This window comes from Curcuma longa, chromosome 3 (assembly GCF_044706935.1).
Source record: "Curcuma longa cultivar G26 ecotype Majalengka, Jawa Barat chromosome 3, ITB_CL_G26_1.1, whole genome shotgun sequence".
NCBI classification, from domain to species: domain Eukaryota; kingdom Viridiplantae; phylum Streptophyta; class Magnoliopsida; order Zingiberales; family Zingiberaceae; genus Curcuma; species Curcuma longa.
In genome coordinates, this window is record NC_133863.1 from 111927 (window position 1) to 127721 (window position 15795).

General features: G+C 37.2%; 1 protein-coding gene and 1 pseudogene across 1 annotated transcript; both read left to right on the forward strand.

The window, feature by feature from the left end:
- Positions 1–236: 236 nt before the first annotated feature.
- Positions 237–3506, forward strand: LOC141822910 (inositol-tetrakisphosphate 1-kinase 5-like). Its single transcript, XM_074710209.1, has 2 exons — positions 237–265; positions 2467–3506. Exon 2 carries the CDS (start codon positions 2541–2543, stop codon positions 3504–3506), a length of 966 nt encoding a protein of 321 aa, XP_074566310.1. The 5' UTR covers positions 237–265; positions 2467–2540.
- A 6883-nt stretch (positions 3507–10389) lies between these two features.
- Positions 10390–13844, forward strand: LOC141822913 (uncharacterized; annotated as a pseudogene).
- Positions 13845–15795: the final 1951 nt, after the last annotated feature.

A 15795-nucleotide genomic window follows, 5' to 3' on the forward strand; every position in this document is an offset into this window, starting at 1 on the left:
TTGTTTTCCTCCTCGCGGAAATATGGTTCGATCATCCTCCGTCGAATTTCGATTTGACGGACACAACCAACTCCGATTTCGATCACTTCTCTATGTGGTTTTGTTTCGCTAGTCGCTGTGTTTACTGCCGCGTGAACTGACCGCGAGTGATCTCAGTCCCTACCGCCCAATTCGGCTATATATTGCTTCTCTCGGGTCGTCGTTTTCAAACGCTCTGTCGATCGTCTCTGTCCTCTTCTTTGTGTTTGGAAAGCAATCGGAAAAGGTATGAACCCTAATCTTTTTGTGCTTATAAGGGGTTTGATCTGCGATTTCCTTCGAGTAACATTGGATCGATCGGTGGTTGATTGTTTGTTCGATAATGCAGCTTGCTTCGCTTGCGATCAGGGGATTGATCGAGGTGGAGCTTTGCGGTCCTGTTTCTTTAATTTGGATCTCGATCTGGCCATGGCGGAGCCTTCCGATCATCAGTTCGTGGTGGGCTATGCGCTCTTGCCCAAGAAGCAGTTGAGCTTCCGATCGTCGGTTCATGGTTTCAGAATGTACATTCTTTCTTTCAGCTAATTTTTCCTTTCAGATTGTTTGATTTGAATTTTTCAGTCAGAAATCAGAATTCCATTTCAGATTGTTTGATTTGAATTGTTCAGTCAGAAATCAGAATTCCATTCCTTTTACCGCCCTTTTCCACCCCACCCTTATAAAGATATTTTAAATCTGCTATTTTTTAAAAATCAGTTAAAAAAAATCCATGTATAAGTAGCTAACATAAAAGAGCGAGGATCCTAAATCTCCTCGTCTATGGGAAGTAAAAAAATCTATAGAATATATATCTAATTCTAAGAAGACCATAGGTATTATTTATACCAACTCAATCCGTTATTAATTAACCAATTTTATATATGCAAAATCATATCTAATAATACAAATCTAAATAACTATCAGTTCAATCGAGTTTGTTTATGACATAAATTCTTGTATTACAAATATATATAAGCTTACCGAATAATAATCTTCCATTTATACTATATTTAATCTTTAATTGACGTCAATAATAATACCAAATTTTATGATTAAAAAATATCTTTATAAAATAGTATGATCATATAAGATTAAAATATGAAAATATGACTGGACATGGATGTTTTGCTATCACATTACAAAAAAACCCATAAATAGCGACAGAATTAGCGACCGATTAAAATTCGGTGGCTAATTTAGCGACCGATTTTTAACTTCGGTCGCTATTTAGCGACCGAATTAAAATCAATCGCTAATTAATTAACGATGGACAATAATTCTATCGTTATATTAGCGATGGATATTTAATCAGTCACTAATTTGCGACCGAAATTAAATTTTGATCGCTATTTAGCATCTATCAAAATCAAGTCTGACATGTCCAGGTAATTAGACCTCTAATATACACACGATCATGTATTCCATAGTTTAATTTATGCAAATATCTCATTATTCTTTTAATTTTATTCCTTCATAGTACGGCAGTTTTGATTAAAATGAGTAGATAGATATTAATTTTCCATCTAAATATAGATTTAAGGGCTTATTTTATTTAAATTATTCTTCCATTATTTCCTTCACCGAAAACAAAAGTGAAAAGGATGGTGTAAAACTTATGTGGGATCGAACGGTCAAGACGAGAAGCTGTTTGTGCTTCTGAATTTATCTTAGTAGTTAATGAAAAAAACTTTAATTGGATTGGATTAGAATATTGATCACCTTCCAGATTAATCAGATTGATCAATACCTTCAAATTAATTAGATTGTAAGAGACCAGGTGATTTTCCATACAATGAGAAGAGTCGATCAAATTTATCAAGAACATAATATTTGATATAGAAAATAATTAAATTTTCTCTTATAAAGAGTCAATCAAATCATAAGAGATATTAAAATTAATCAAATCTTTCCTTACAAAAGTCAATTCTCCTTACAAATAGTCAATCAAATCATGAGTAAAAGAGATAGGAGTAGATTGATTTAATTGAAAATAATTTATTTTTGATAAAATATATATTTTTTTAATTTTTTTCCTTATTCATTCATTTTTATTGTAAAAATTGATTAAAAATTAAAATTTTTTTCCTGTTTATTTCCTTCAGGGAAATTAATATTTTATTATTTATTGTTTTGCTTCCTCGTGCGGAAACATGACTCGATCATCTCCGTCGAATCCCGATCCAACGAACACAATCAACTCCAGTGCCGATCACTTTTTGTGTCACTAAGCACCGTGATTATTGCCGTGTGAACTGACTGCGAGTGATCTCACTCCATACCCCCTTCGGCTATAAATTGCGTCTCTCGGGTCGTTGTTCTCAAACGCTACGTCGATCTCTCTTCGTTTGCATAGTGATCAAAAAAGGTACGAACCCTAATCTTTTCGTGCTTTCAAGGGTTTTGATTTGCAATTTCCTTCGGTGGTTGATTGTTTGTTTGATAATGCAGCTTGCTTCGCTTGCGATCGGGGATCGATCGAGGTGGAGCTTCGCGACCCTGTTTCTTTGGATCTCAATCTGTCCATGGCGGAGCCTTCGGATCGTCGGTTTGTGGTGGGCTACGCGCTCTTGCCCGAGAAGCAGCAAAGCTTCATCCGTCCCTCTCTCGTGGCCATCGCTCGTGACCGCGGCATCGATCTCGTCCCCATCGACCCCTTGCAGCCCCTCTTCGAGCAGGGCCCCTTCGACTGCCTGATCCACAAGCTCCAAGGCTATGAATGGAGGCTCGAGCTCATAAATTTCTCAGCCAAGTACCCCGGCGTCCCCGTCGTCGACAAACCCCTCTACAATATCGAGCGCCTTCACCACCGCATCACCATGCTCCAGGTTGTCTCCGAGCTCGATGTCCCTCATGGGACAGAGACCTTCGGGGTCCCAAAGCACATGTTGGTCTATAACCCGAACTCTGAAGCCTTCTCTGGGATCATCCCCCTCCGGTTCCCCATCATCGCCAAGCCCCTACTCTCCGACGGCAGCGCTAAGTCTCGCACGATGTCCCTTATCCTTGGTCCCGCTTCCATGCGCGGACTCAAACCTCCTGTGGTGCTGCAAGAGTTCGTCAATCATGGCAGGGTCGTCTTCAAGGTCTATGTCGTAGGAAATTACGTGCGATGCGTAAAAAGAAAGTCCCTCCCGGACCTATCCCCCGAACAGCCTGACTGCGTCCTCCCGATCACTTTCTCTCATCATAACCCTGAAGACGTGGTCGAATATTCCGAGCATCTAGAAGCGGCAGAGCTGCCTCCATTGAGCTTTCTCGAGAAGATAGCAATGGGCTTGCGGAAGGCTACGGGATTGCGCCTCTTCGACTTCAACATGATTAGGGATGCCAATGCCCGCAACCACTACTTCATCATCGACATCAATTACTTCCCCGACTACTCCAAGATTCCTGGTTATGAAGAATTTGTGGCCGACTTCCTCTTGGACATGGTTCGTGAGAAAGTGGACACTCCTGATGTCACTTCTTCTTTCTTTCCAATTTTCTGATGGGATCCATGGTGGTTTCGTTCTCCAATTTTCTTATAAACTCCAGATCTAATAGCGTTCTAGCTTGGTTTCGGAATGTACATTTTTTTCTTTTAGCTAATGCTTCGATTCAGATTGTTTGGCTTGAATTTTTCACTCATAATTCCATTCCTTTTACTGCCCCTTTCCGATTACTTGAGCAAAAATTCGGTTAAATCAAATAAACCAACCAAATCGACTAAATTAAAAAATTTTGTTCAGTTAATTCGGAATTTCGGTTATTTTTTCTTAAAAAATCGGTTAATTCGTTTTGATTTTAAATTTTCTTATTCGATTAAATCGAATAAACCGAATTATTCAAATTAGAAAAAATAATTTATAAATTTTAAATAAATAAATTTATAAATTCCTAATTAATTAATAAAATTTATAATATTTAAAAAAATTTGGTTAATTTGGTTAAAAACTGAATTAACCGATAAAATATCGATTCGGTTGGTTCGATTTTTATTGAAAAATTCGGTTGGTTCGGTTGGCTCGAAAAAAATTGATTTATTCGATTTTTGATTTATTCGATTCGATTTGATTTTAACCGAATACTCACCCCTACCGATTACGCCAAATTCAATTACTTCTTCATCGACATCAACCACTACTTCATCATCGACATTAATTACTTTCCCACTACTCCAAGATTCCCGGTCACGAAGAATTTGTGGCCGACTTCCTCTTGGACATGGTTCGTGAGAAAGTGGACACTCCTGATGTCACTTCTTCTTTCTTTCCAATTTTCTGATGGGATCCATGGTGGTTTCCTTCTCCAATTTTCTTATAAACTCTAATAACGTTCTAGCTTGGTTTCGGAATGTACATTTTTTTCTTTTAGCTAATGCTTCGTTTCAGATTGTTTGGCTTGAATTTTTCACTCATAATTCCATTCCTTTTACCGCCCTTTTCCGATTACTAGGGATGAGCAAAAATTCGGTTAAACCAAATAAATCGATCAAACCGACTGAATTAAAAAATTCAGTTCAGTTAATTCAGAATTTCGGTTATTTTTTCTTAAAAAATCGGTTAATTCAGTTAATTCGGTTCGATTTCGATTTTAAAATTTTTTTCGATTAAACCGAATTATTCAAATTAGAAAAAATAATTTATAAATTTTAAGTAAATAAATTTATAAATTCCTAATTAATTAATAAAATTTTTATAATATTTAAAAATTTTGATTAATTCGGTTAGATCAATAAAATATCGGTTCGATTTATTCGATTTTTATTGAAAAATTTGGTCGGTTCGATTGGTTTGAAAAAAATTAATTTATTTGGTTTTCGATTTATTCGGTTCGGTCCGATTCGATTTTAACCGAATACTCACCCCTACCGATTACGTCGAATTCAGATTTTAAATCTGTTTTTTTAATCAGTTTTTTTATTAAATTAGATGACTAGTTTTCATGTTTGTTAATTAAAAAAAAAGAAGAAAATTACATGTAGCTAACATAAAAGAGGGAGGATCCTCTCCAATGATACGTTAATCAGTAACATCTTACGGTCCATTATTTAATAAAGAATAAATAGTAAAAATGATGATTGTTTCTCACGAAATAAATATTAAAAAAAATTCCTTAATTTATCCATCCTCCCAAGTAAATTGAATGAGTATAGTGAACCCTAGATGCTGATCCGTCCATTATTTAATAAAGAATATAGTGAAAATGATGAATAATTCATTATTTCTCATAAAATAAATAATGAAAATGATGAATAATCTATTCTACAAATCTTGTTGTGCAACATTATTTAATGATGAGTAATTCATCCTTGGGCACGAAATAAATATTGAAAATTTTTCCTCAATTTATTCCTCCCAAGTGAATTGAACATAAAAATTGATCGTTTGGTCAATGAGATATTTTATTTGTCTTACAAAATTCTCATCATAATATAAATATTTTATAAATATTTGATTTTGGATTAAGTTTGAAACAATAATTCTATATGTCATCTCAAAATAAGAAGTTGACCAGAATGTATTGGCTTGTGTACAAGTAGTTTCAGTTTTGTATTAACTATTATAGTCGCCTCTAATTATTTCTATAATTATTTCATTAATCACAAGTCTTGTTTCTATAATCATAGCACTTTGACGGGCTAGCTACCTCTTGCAATTCTAGAAACAAATACAGGATGTTAGAAGATGCATGTTTTGGTAGGCACTTGGAGCAAGGCTAAGCTTTAAAACTATAACTTGAAGTCAGCTTGCACAAAAAGATGATTTTCAAGAGTAATTAATCCTGCATCAGATTTTTTAACTAATTTGGTAAGAAGTTACACATAGAAAGAGATTAACAGCACCCATATCAGAAATTAACACCTGGCTTAAAACTTTCATACTTACTCAAATTAACCTAGCATAAATCTCAAGGTCCTTAGCCATAGTTTAACTTTTATATTTAAATACTTTATATGAATTCTTGATAGTTGTTCAATTAAGAGTACTAGTCCACATAAATAATTGAGAATAAATGAAGTTGCTGCTTGTATCAAGTTTCAAAATTGGCGTGTGACAAAGTTGCAGTGATCGATCCATCAAAAAGAAACTCTTTCGGGTATCGTTCTAAAGTGCCAACCAACACATGGTGCCTGTGGGAAATTGGAGGTGAAGGGAGAAAGAGATGAAGAAGAAGAAGAAGAGAAGTTACCTAAGTACTAATCCTCAAGTGGATGTTGTTCTAACACTCTTCACACTTCAGATATGCTGAAGCATAGCAAGACTATTGAAATTATAAATTTAAAAAGCAAGACAATTGAATTCAGACAATCAGTTAGATTTAATTTTGTTAAAGCTTAGTGGAGGTCGAGTTCACTAAGCAGGAGCAGATGGAGGTTCAACCAACCCTCCAATGCATAAATCACATTACTGACCAGATGGGGCTTCTTGCTTCGAATCCTAAGCATTGATCGATGAGTTTGTTTACTTTGCCTTTCGCTACTTGCAAGTCAATTGGATATTTGACATTTTGATACTGAAATCATTGCAAGAAGCTCACAGTAAGGACTGATTTCATATCTATTCTGTTTAGAAGGTGAAGAATCTATATATGTATTGTACATGGAGAAAGAGAAGTAATTCCGTGAACTGATCCAACCGGTTAGTTCAGTTTCAGTTGACCCAACGAATAATCTATAAAAAATTTTATCTGTTTCTTGGTTGTTTTATTTGGATACTAAAATCATTGCAAGAAGCTCACGGTATGTATCTCTTCTTTTTGACTTACTTGTGAAAGACTAATTTCACATCTATTCTATTCTATTCTGTTTAGAAGTTGAGGCTATTGGCTCGTGGATATTGATACCAGGTCTATAATTATCTATATGGAAGTCACAATAATCTCCAGGTAGGTAGGTGTGTACTTGACTCTGCCCTTTCCTTTGTGGGGCAACCGCAGGCGCCGTAATGACCAGAGGAGGCCGAAGTGGAGGCACTCGGCCACGCGCATCTTTTTCTTCCCAAATTGAAATTGGTCCATGCTGCTTTGTGTTTTGGATCATCGGCAGCAGCCAGCCTCAGACCTCTCCACGTTCCACGTGTGGGCAAAAGATTGGAAAACTATATAGTTTTTTGGGCTTCGCCGCTGCCTTGTATGACCTTTGATCTGAAGGTATTGAGTGTCATTCAGGTCGTAAAGGTCGTTGAATACCAAGTGCATGCAACTTAATTATATCTGTTAGATTGTGTCGTCGGTCGCTTTCAGCTGAACAGATTTGTGGGGTGCGGGGCGGCGGGGCGGCAGCGGCAGCTGCGGAGGCGGAGGTAGTTGGTAGGGTTTATATATCTGCATTCCATTAGCAGAGAATTAAGAGAAGGTAGCGCGGCGAGCGGATCGCCTGCCCAAGCATAACTCTGCATTGGCGTTCATTAGCCGAGAAGTACCGGGGTCAGTCGTCTCTGCTCGAGTTCTTCTAGCAAGAGCTCGCCAGGGATCTCCTGCATGCCCTAGCTAGCTAGTTCTTCAAGCATAGACATTTCTACTTCCTTCCGCAGCTAGCTCAATGGCTAGTAAGTAAGTAATTAACACCTTCTGTTTCCTTCCTTCTCAAGAATATATATGCAATCAATCTGTTTAAAGATCAGTTATTTTTAAATTCCTGTCGGTCTCTGTTTCTTGGCGATTTGTTTTGATGAGTTCAGGGAGAAGAAGATGAAGAAGGGGCTCTGGAGCTCTGAAGAGGATGATGTTTTAAAGGAGTACGTCAAGGTGCACGGCGAGGGGAAATGGCACCTCATCGAGGAGAAGTCGATCCTGCCTCGATCGGGGAAGAGTTGCCGTCTGCGCTGGCTGGATCATCTCAGGCCTGATCTGAAGAAAGGCCCCATGACAACCGAAGAAGAAGAATTGCTCATCGAGCTTCATAAGAACACGGGCAACAAGTGGTCTCAGATAGCAAAACATGTAAGATTTTCACAATTTACTTCGAGTTTTACTAGTTTAACAAGTTGGTGGTCATCTATGTCTTCCCAGTTTCCTGGAAGGACTGATAATGAGTTGAAGAACTTCTGGCACAAGCTAATAAGGAGGAGAGGCCGAGGAACTGGATTGCCCGTTTATCCAGTGGATGATGGTTCACACCAAAACCACCACCAACAAACTGATCCCAACATCATCAGCAATTCAACTGCAGCCGACGAGGATCAAACAGGGTGTAGCTCCAAGAGGCAGAAATGCGATAGAAACTCAACTTGTCTTGAAGCTTCTGATCGTCTTGCCTTGGAGTCTGAATCGCCAAACATGGACGAGGATTTTTTCGACAGCTTCGAATTTGATGTAGGAAACATTACGTTTCAAGATCTATCTCTCGATGCTGCCATCGCTGAACACAATCAAATCCTTGAAAATTCAGGTATTATTTAATTGATATCATTTAATTATGCTAAGTAATGATAACAGAAGATGACCATCATATCTCTCAATTGCTGTGGCAGAGGAAGAGCATGTTTGGCTTGTTTAATTGCTGATGCTAACAACTCTAACAAAAGTTGAACCTCTCATAGTTACTGGGTTGAAGGATGAACATGCTCTGTCTCAACAAGATTTCTTAATGTCTGATGAACTACTAGAAGAAACTAGGCTTAAAGAAAACTATCTAGTAGCAACCTCTAACTCCATGAGTGAAGATGAAATAGCAACACTCCTGAAATCAGATTTTTGCCATGAATTCAAGAAGGAACTTTCTGAAACTTTCGAGTCTCACTCAGGAGACACTGCAAAAGGTAAAAGTTAAAGCGTTAAGTATTAATCAACTTATATGATTCTTTATTTGTTCTTCTCAAATAAAATGTTTGAACTCGTTGAGTCTAACTATTGTTAATTTCATGTTTCAGAGGCTACAGCAGGGGACCTCGAACCTCTTCCTATTGCTACAATGGAGGAATCACTAAAACAAATTTTTTCCAACCGCAGCTGGGAAGAAATTTTTCCAGCGGGCTGCCTTGCCGTGGATAATCTATTGGGAACTCACTTCAATACAAAATAACGATTTTGATGACTTGTGGGATGACATTTTCTTTGGATGTTTGATGTTTGATGTTTGATGTTTGCACTTGAAGATCTGATGAAGCAAACCGTTAAGGAGGACAAAATCAAAAGAATGATAAGTGACAAAAGCACCTGCAGAAAACTACAAACAAACAATTACTGTATCTATCTATATAAACATTCCTTAAACTATTCAAGAACTATTGTTTCCTTCTTATTTTTTTAATATTTCAGGTTCATTTGTTTTATTTTTTTCTTTTCAAATTATTATCTGATTGCAAAGCACCATTCTCAAAATGCTTAAATGTGCATCCATTTACATGATTGTTGTTAACATTTGAGGTCATGAATTTGTAAACCTATCTTTTGTGATTGCTCCTCTCCAATCAAATGGGGAAAAACAATTAAAACTTGTTGGATTTTTGGATATAGAAACTTAGTCGTCCTCTCTTTTTCTATATATATTTTTGTTCGTCGAAACAACTAGCTCAAAAGTCTTTTTTTTTTATAATTCCAATGGTGAATACTTAAGCATCCTATTGAGCATTTTACTATTTAAGTAAAATAGTAAAATGAGAATGGGACCGAAACGATTAAGCACCCTATAGCTCAGACAGGGTCGGCTTAGGCGGGGTTGGCCAAAACGATTATGGTTGAGACAGGATCGACTTAGACAAGGTTGGTCGAGGTGGGCCGAGTAGGGTGGGCTAAGATTGGGCTCATGCAACATTCCTATTATGATTTGGGCTTGAGACGTAGATTATTTCAACATGATGGAGTCGAGTTCATGTTGACTGATCTTGCCATCTCAACTTGAACTTTGACCATTATCTGACCCTGAACTTTTATCCCAACAAGAACCACGTCATTTACATCATCAACATCAATTACTATTATCTTTTATGGAATCAATCAATCATTAGTCAAAATATATTTCTTAAATTTCTCATCTATTTCTCTCTTTCCATATTTTACTCGTGCGATTTATTTGGATTTTATTTTCCTTTTTTATTTTTATTATTGGAAAAACTGACATCAAATGATAGATAGATCACCTTCCGACCATCATTAGATTCTCCGGCTCAATCCGCGGCTCCGTCCACCCTGTCTCGATCCCGACCGTTCATCCTCTGTTCGCGAATCTTGAAGTTGTAAAGCCCAAAGCCCAACAACCAAAGTCTACAAATAGAGACTCGCCATACCTCAAAGCCTCACTCTCACAGAGTCTCAGTCTCGTTTCTTGATTTCCACTGTCTTCTTCCCTTCTTCCTCCTCCTCCTCCTCCTCCTCCGTTGCGCCGGAGAAAAAGGGTCGAGGATTCTGCCTGCTTCCCTTCGATCCTTGCTCGGAAGCGGTGGGTTCAAGATGGAGAATGCAGCGCTGTGTGGGAAGGTGATGACGGATGAGCAGATAGAGACCTTGAGGCTGCAAATCGCCGCCTACGCCACCATCTGCGAGCAGCTCGCGGAGATGCACAGGGAAACCGCACTGCGCCAGGAATCCTTCACAGGTTCTTCCTCCCCTCCTTCTCCCTCTTTTTTTTTTTTTCCAAAAATTCGATCTTTACCTTTCCTTTTTGATGAATCGATGCCTTTTCTCATCTCCGTGCGCGTGAGCATCTACAATGTGGTGATTTTGCAAGTAAAAGTTGAATCTTGGCGCTTTAATGCTGCTGTTTTGGATCTCGAATAATAATCTTTCAGTCTGTTGTTTCAATCAATTGGGTTAACGAATAATTAATTAATTTGTTATTGTTTCAGGAATGGGAATGATCAGTTTCTTCTTTGTCCTCGGACTCTGCAATGGCGGCGGCATGTGGAAGCACCAAGATCTGTGCGAGGCAGCGCTGGACACCGACGCCGATGCAGCTTCAGATTCTGGAGAGCATCTTCTACCAAGGGAGTGGCAGTCCGAGCAAGCAGGGGATAAAGGATATCACTGCCAAGCTCGCCGAACACGGCCAGATTTCTGAGACAAACGTCTACAACTGGTTCCAGAATCGAAGGGCTCGGTCTAAGAGAAAGCAGCAGGGCAATGGTCAATCTGAAGAAGAGGCTGAGTCCCTGAATCCCAAGAAAGCCAGGACTGAGAAGCTGGAGCTGGCTCCACTGTTATTTCATTGATTTTTCCTTTTTCACAAAAAATTAAAAAGGACTTAGTTATAACAAACAGCAATTATATATATGTTCACTTAAGAAATTATAAACAGCGAACTTATTGATTTAATATCATCAACATTTAATACGATCAATTTAATTGATATGCAAAATTGATTGGGTGATTTTATATGAATGTCAAGCTTGTTGTAGCCAATATTGCCAGTTTTGAAATGTATCGCACCTAGCTAGCTCAATTCATTATTTCTTATCAATAATCATCTCATAATTGACTTTGAAAGCTAGCAATAGCTAACATAATCCTCTCATAAAAAGTTTATATATATCAACCATCAGGATAAATCGAGAAACGAAGATGATGGCTTAGTGTAATCATGAGCTTACGTTCTCAAGTTTATTATCCATCTATAAGAAAAAAAAATCTCTACAAATCCATCGTAATTGAGTTTCGAATTTCAGATGCATAATATGCATTTCTTTGACAGTTAACTTCATGTTTCATTGCTTGCTCATGTACATCTTTTCTTCTGTAAAAAGGTGGAATCCGCCATCTTAGCGGCCCCACACGGTCGGCCCCACACGGTCGGCCCCACGACCATCTGTGAGGAGGTAAACCGAGAAACTGCAGTTGGTCACGACGCAGGAGGGTATTGCCTGACTTCGTCAGGATTCAAACCCTTGTCCTCTTCTGCAAGTCTGCTGCATCGTAACCAACTCAGCTATGCCCCGGGGGCGCCCATGTACATCTTTTATTCCTATAGTGGAGGATATATATAAACACGTCTTATTTAACAACTACTTCGGTCTGCTCCTAAAACGAACCATTTTCAGAATTGAATTTAACTTCGACATGGAATATTAATGCGACCTCCCTTCAGTCCAAGATAAAGATTTTGTTGCTCTGTAATAGAGTGGAGCTAGGATTAGGGAGAAGTTAGCTAGCTAGGATCTTTTTTTTATATAGATAATAATATAATAAAATAAAAATGAAATAAAATAATTACTTTTTGTTTCATATATATATATAATTTAAAATTTTTATACGATAATTTCATTATCAATGATCAAAAATATTTTTTTCTTTACATAGATAATAAAATTATTATTATTATTGATGTGATTGCACAATTGATTTTTCACAATATTTTTTATGATAAAAATACTCTAAAGTCACAATTGATAGAATTAATTAATGTTAGAATGTTTTTATGAATCAACTAGTTTAATATATTTTAATTAATTAATATTTGAATGTTTTTATGTGATACTAATTAACTAACTATTTTTAATGCTTGTATCGATCGGAATATTTTAATTTATGTTTTTATCTATATATTCCGAGCTAGGCCACTTTGAAATATTATTTAATTTCTTCATGGCCGGGCTTGCACTTTTACTTTATTCATGGTATAGTAGCAATGAAATTAAAGTCGTTTATAACTAATTATTTTATTACTTGGATCACTTTAATTTCTCGTTGAACAGATTGTTTTTGCAGATTTAGGGCATAGAATTGTATTTGACACCCTACCCTTTAATTATTAATGTCCATCCAAGTCACATTATATTGAAATTTATATATATTTTTCACCCTAAGTGACTTTACAGTACTTAGGTACAAATTAAAATAAAAAATTTCATATTAAAAGAGAGAAAGATGTGCGTTTACAAGGAAGAAGGGCGGTTTTCAAATAACTGATATTTAAGGGATTTATTTGAAGTTTTGTTTAATTTCAAGATCCTTCCTTTAAGAAAGTGACCACCGCCATCTTCACCTATAAATATGCATTGGCGACTTGGCGTTCAGCCGAGTGGTTTTGCTCGACTTCTTCTAGAGAGGCAGAGATCTCCTCTCCTGCGTGGCCTACTTCTTCGATCGAGCATAGACATTAACTTCTACTTCCTTCAATTCTGCAGCACAATGGCTATGTAAGTAAGTAATTAACACCCTCTGTTTCCTTAATTCTCAAGAATATAATATATATGCAATCAATCTATTTAATTTAAAGATCAGTTCTTGGCGATTGGTTTCGATGAGTTCAGGGAGAATTGAAGAAGATGAGCTCAATGGCTATGTAAGTAAGTAACACCCTCTGTTTCCTTCCTTCCTTCCTTCCTTCCTTCCTTCTTGTCGAACTACTCTTATCCTTAATTCTCAAGAATATATATGCAATCAATCCATTTAAAGATTAGTTATTTTTAAATTCCTGTCGGTCTCTGTTTCTTGGCGATTGGTTTCGATGAGTTCAGGGAGAAGAAGATGAAGAAGGGACTCTGGACCCCTGAAGAGGATGATATTTTAAGGGAGTACGTTAGGGAGCACGGCGAGGGGAAATGGCATCTCATCGAGGAGAACTCGATCCTTTCTCGATCGGGGAAGAGTTGCCGTCGGCGCTGGAAGGATCATCTCAGGCCTGATCTGAAGAAAGGCCCCATTACAGCCGAAGAAGAAGAATTGATCATCAAGCTTCAAAAGAACATCGGCAACAAGTGGGCTCAGATAGCAAAACATGTGAGATAATTTTCTTTCACATGAAAGTTATTCTACTTGGAATTCTTTTCGAGTTTTACTAGTCTAACAATTTGGTGGTCATCGATGTCTTCCCAGTTGCCTGGAAGAACAGACACCGACGTAAAGAACTTTTGGCGCAATCAAATAAGGAAATGCGGAGGAATTGGATCGCCCGATTATCCAGCGGATGATGGTTCTTAACAGAGCTTCTTCAGATCAAAACTACCAACAGCAAATTGATGGACTTACGCCTTCTAGGGATGTTTTCGATCCCAACATCATCAGCATTAATTCAACTGCGGCCGATGAGGATCAAACACAAATAGGGTTTAGCTCCAAGAGGCAGAAGAAATGTGACAGAAACTCAAATTGTCCTGATGCTGCTGTTGTCCAGAATTATGAAGCTTCTGATCATGGTGTTGACTCGGAGTCTGAATGGCTGCAATACATCAACAGCTTGGAAGTTGCAGGAGATGAACGAGCCTTACCGAATGCTTCAACGTTTCAAGATTCTTCATCTTCTCTCTGCGAAAACCCGCCTGCTGCCATCATTGAACACAATAAAATCCTTAAAAATTCAGGTATTATTTAATCTCATTTAATTTCTTGGGTCGAACTGCTGATCATCTCTCAATATATTGCTGTGGCAGAGGAAGAACATGTGTTGGATGTTTCAATGCTCGATCAAGCAGCAAACCACTCCGAACAATATTTTTACAACAGTCAGCTACCTTTGGCTCAAAATGACTATCACTTTGAGTGCAAATCCAAAAATCTTACCACCATCATTAAAAACAATGAAATCCTTGACAATTCAAGTAATAATCTCATTTAATTCTTGAATTTATTTTAAGTGTTGATGCTAACGATTCTAACAAAAGTTGAACATCTTGCAGTTGTTGGATTGAAGGATGAGCATGTCTTGTTACAACAAGATTTCTCAATGTCCTATGAACAACTAGAAGCAACTCTGCTCAAGGAAAATTTCATAGAAGCAAAATCTATCCCTATGAGTGAGGATGAAATAACAGAATACAAGACGGAACTTTCTAAAGCTATCAACTATGAACGACCTTCGGCTCAAGATGACCATCATTTTAAGTGTGAATCACTGGATACTAGTACACCTCTTCCTCAAAATCCTACCACTGTCATTGAAAACAATGAAATCATTGACAATTCAGGTAATAATCTTATTTAGTTCTTGAGTTTATTTGCTAAAGCTTCAAACAAAAGTTGAACATCTCGCAGTTGCTAAATTGAAGGAAGAGCATACCCTATCTCAAAAAGATTTCTCGATGTCCTATGAACAATTAAAAGAAACTCAGATTAAGGAAGGCAATCAAGAAGCAAACTTTAACCCAACAAGTGAGGATGAAATAGCATTCTTGAAACAAGATTTTTAATCCCTTTCTGAAGCTCTCAACTGTGAGAAACCCTTTGGTTCAATATAACCGTCAATTCGAGTTTGAATCAGGAAATACTGCAAAAGGTCAAAAAGTTCAGTATTAATCTACTTACATGATTCATTATTTCTTCTTCTCAAAGAAAATATTTGAACTCGTCGAATCTAACTATTGTTAACTTCATATTTCAGAGGCCACAGCAGTAGACTTTGAACCATCTTCGATTGCTACCATGGAGGAGAAACATGTCTTATCTAAGGAATCACAAGAACAGAGTTGGTCCAACTACTCTTAGAACGAAACTTTTTCAGGGTACAACTTTGCCATGGATTGGGAAGTGGGAACTCCATTCAATCCAAAATAAGGAGTTTGATGGCTTGTGGGATGACATTTTCTCGTAGGATGTTTGATGTCTGCACTTGAAGATCTGATGAAGCAAACTGTTAAGGAGGACAAAATCAAAAGAATGATAAATGACAAAAACACCTACAGAAAACTATCAACAATTACTGTATCTATATAAACCTTCCTCAAACTATTCAAAAACTATTGTTTCCCTCTTTTTTTTTTAGTGTGTATCCATTTACATGATTGTTGTTAACATTTGAGGTCATGAATTTGTAAACCTATCTTTTGTGATTGCTCCTCTCCAATCAAATGGAAAAAAACAATTAAACCTTGTTGGATTGTTGGATATAGAAACTTAGATTGTTGGATACAAAGGACCAAGTTGTTG

Excerpts from the sequence above, each read along its gene's own strand:
- LOC141822910 (XM_074710209.1), top strand. The coding sequence starts at position 2,541 with ATGGCGGAGCCTTCGGATCGTCGGTTTGTGGTGGGCTACGCGCTCTTG.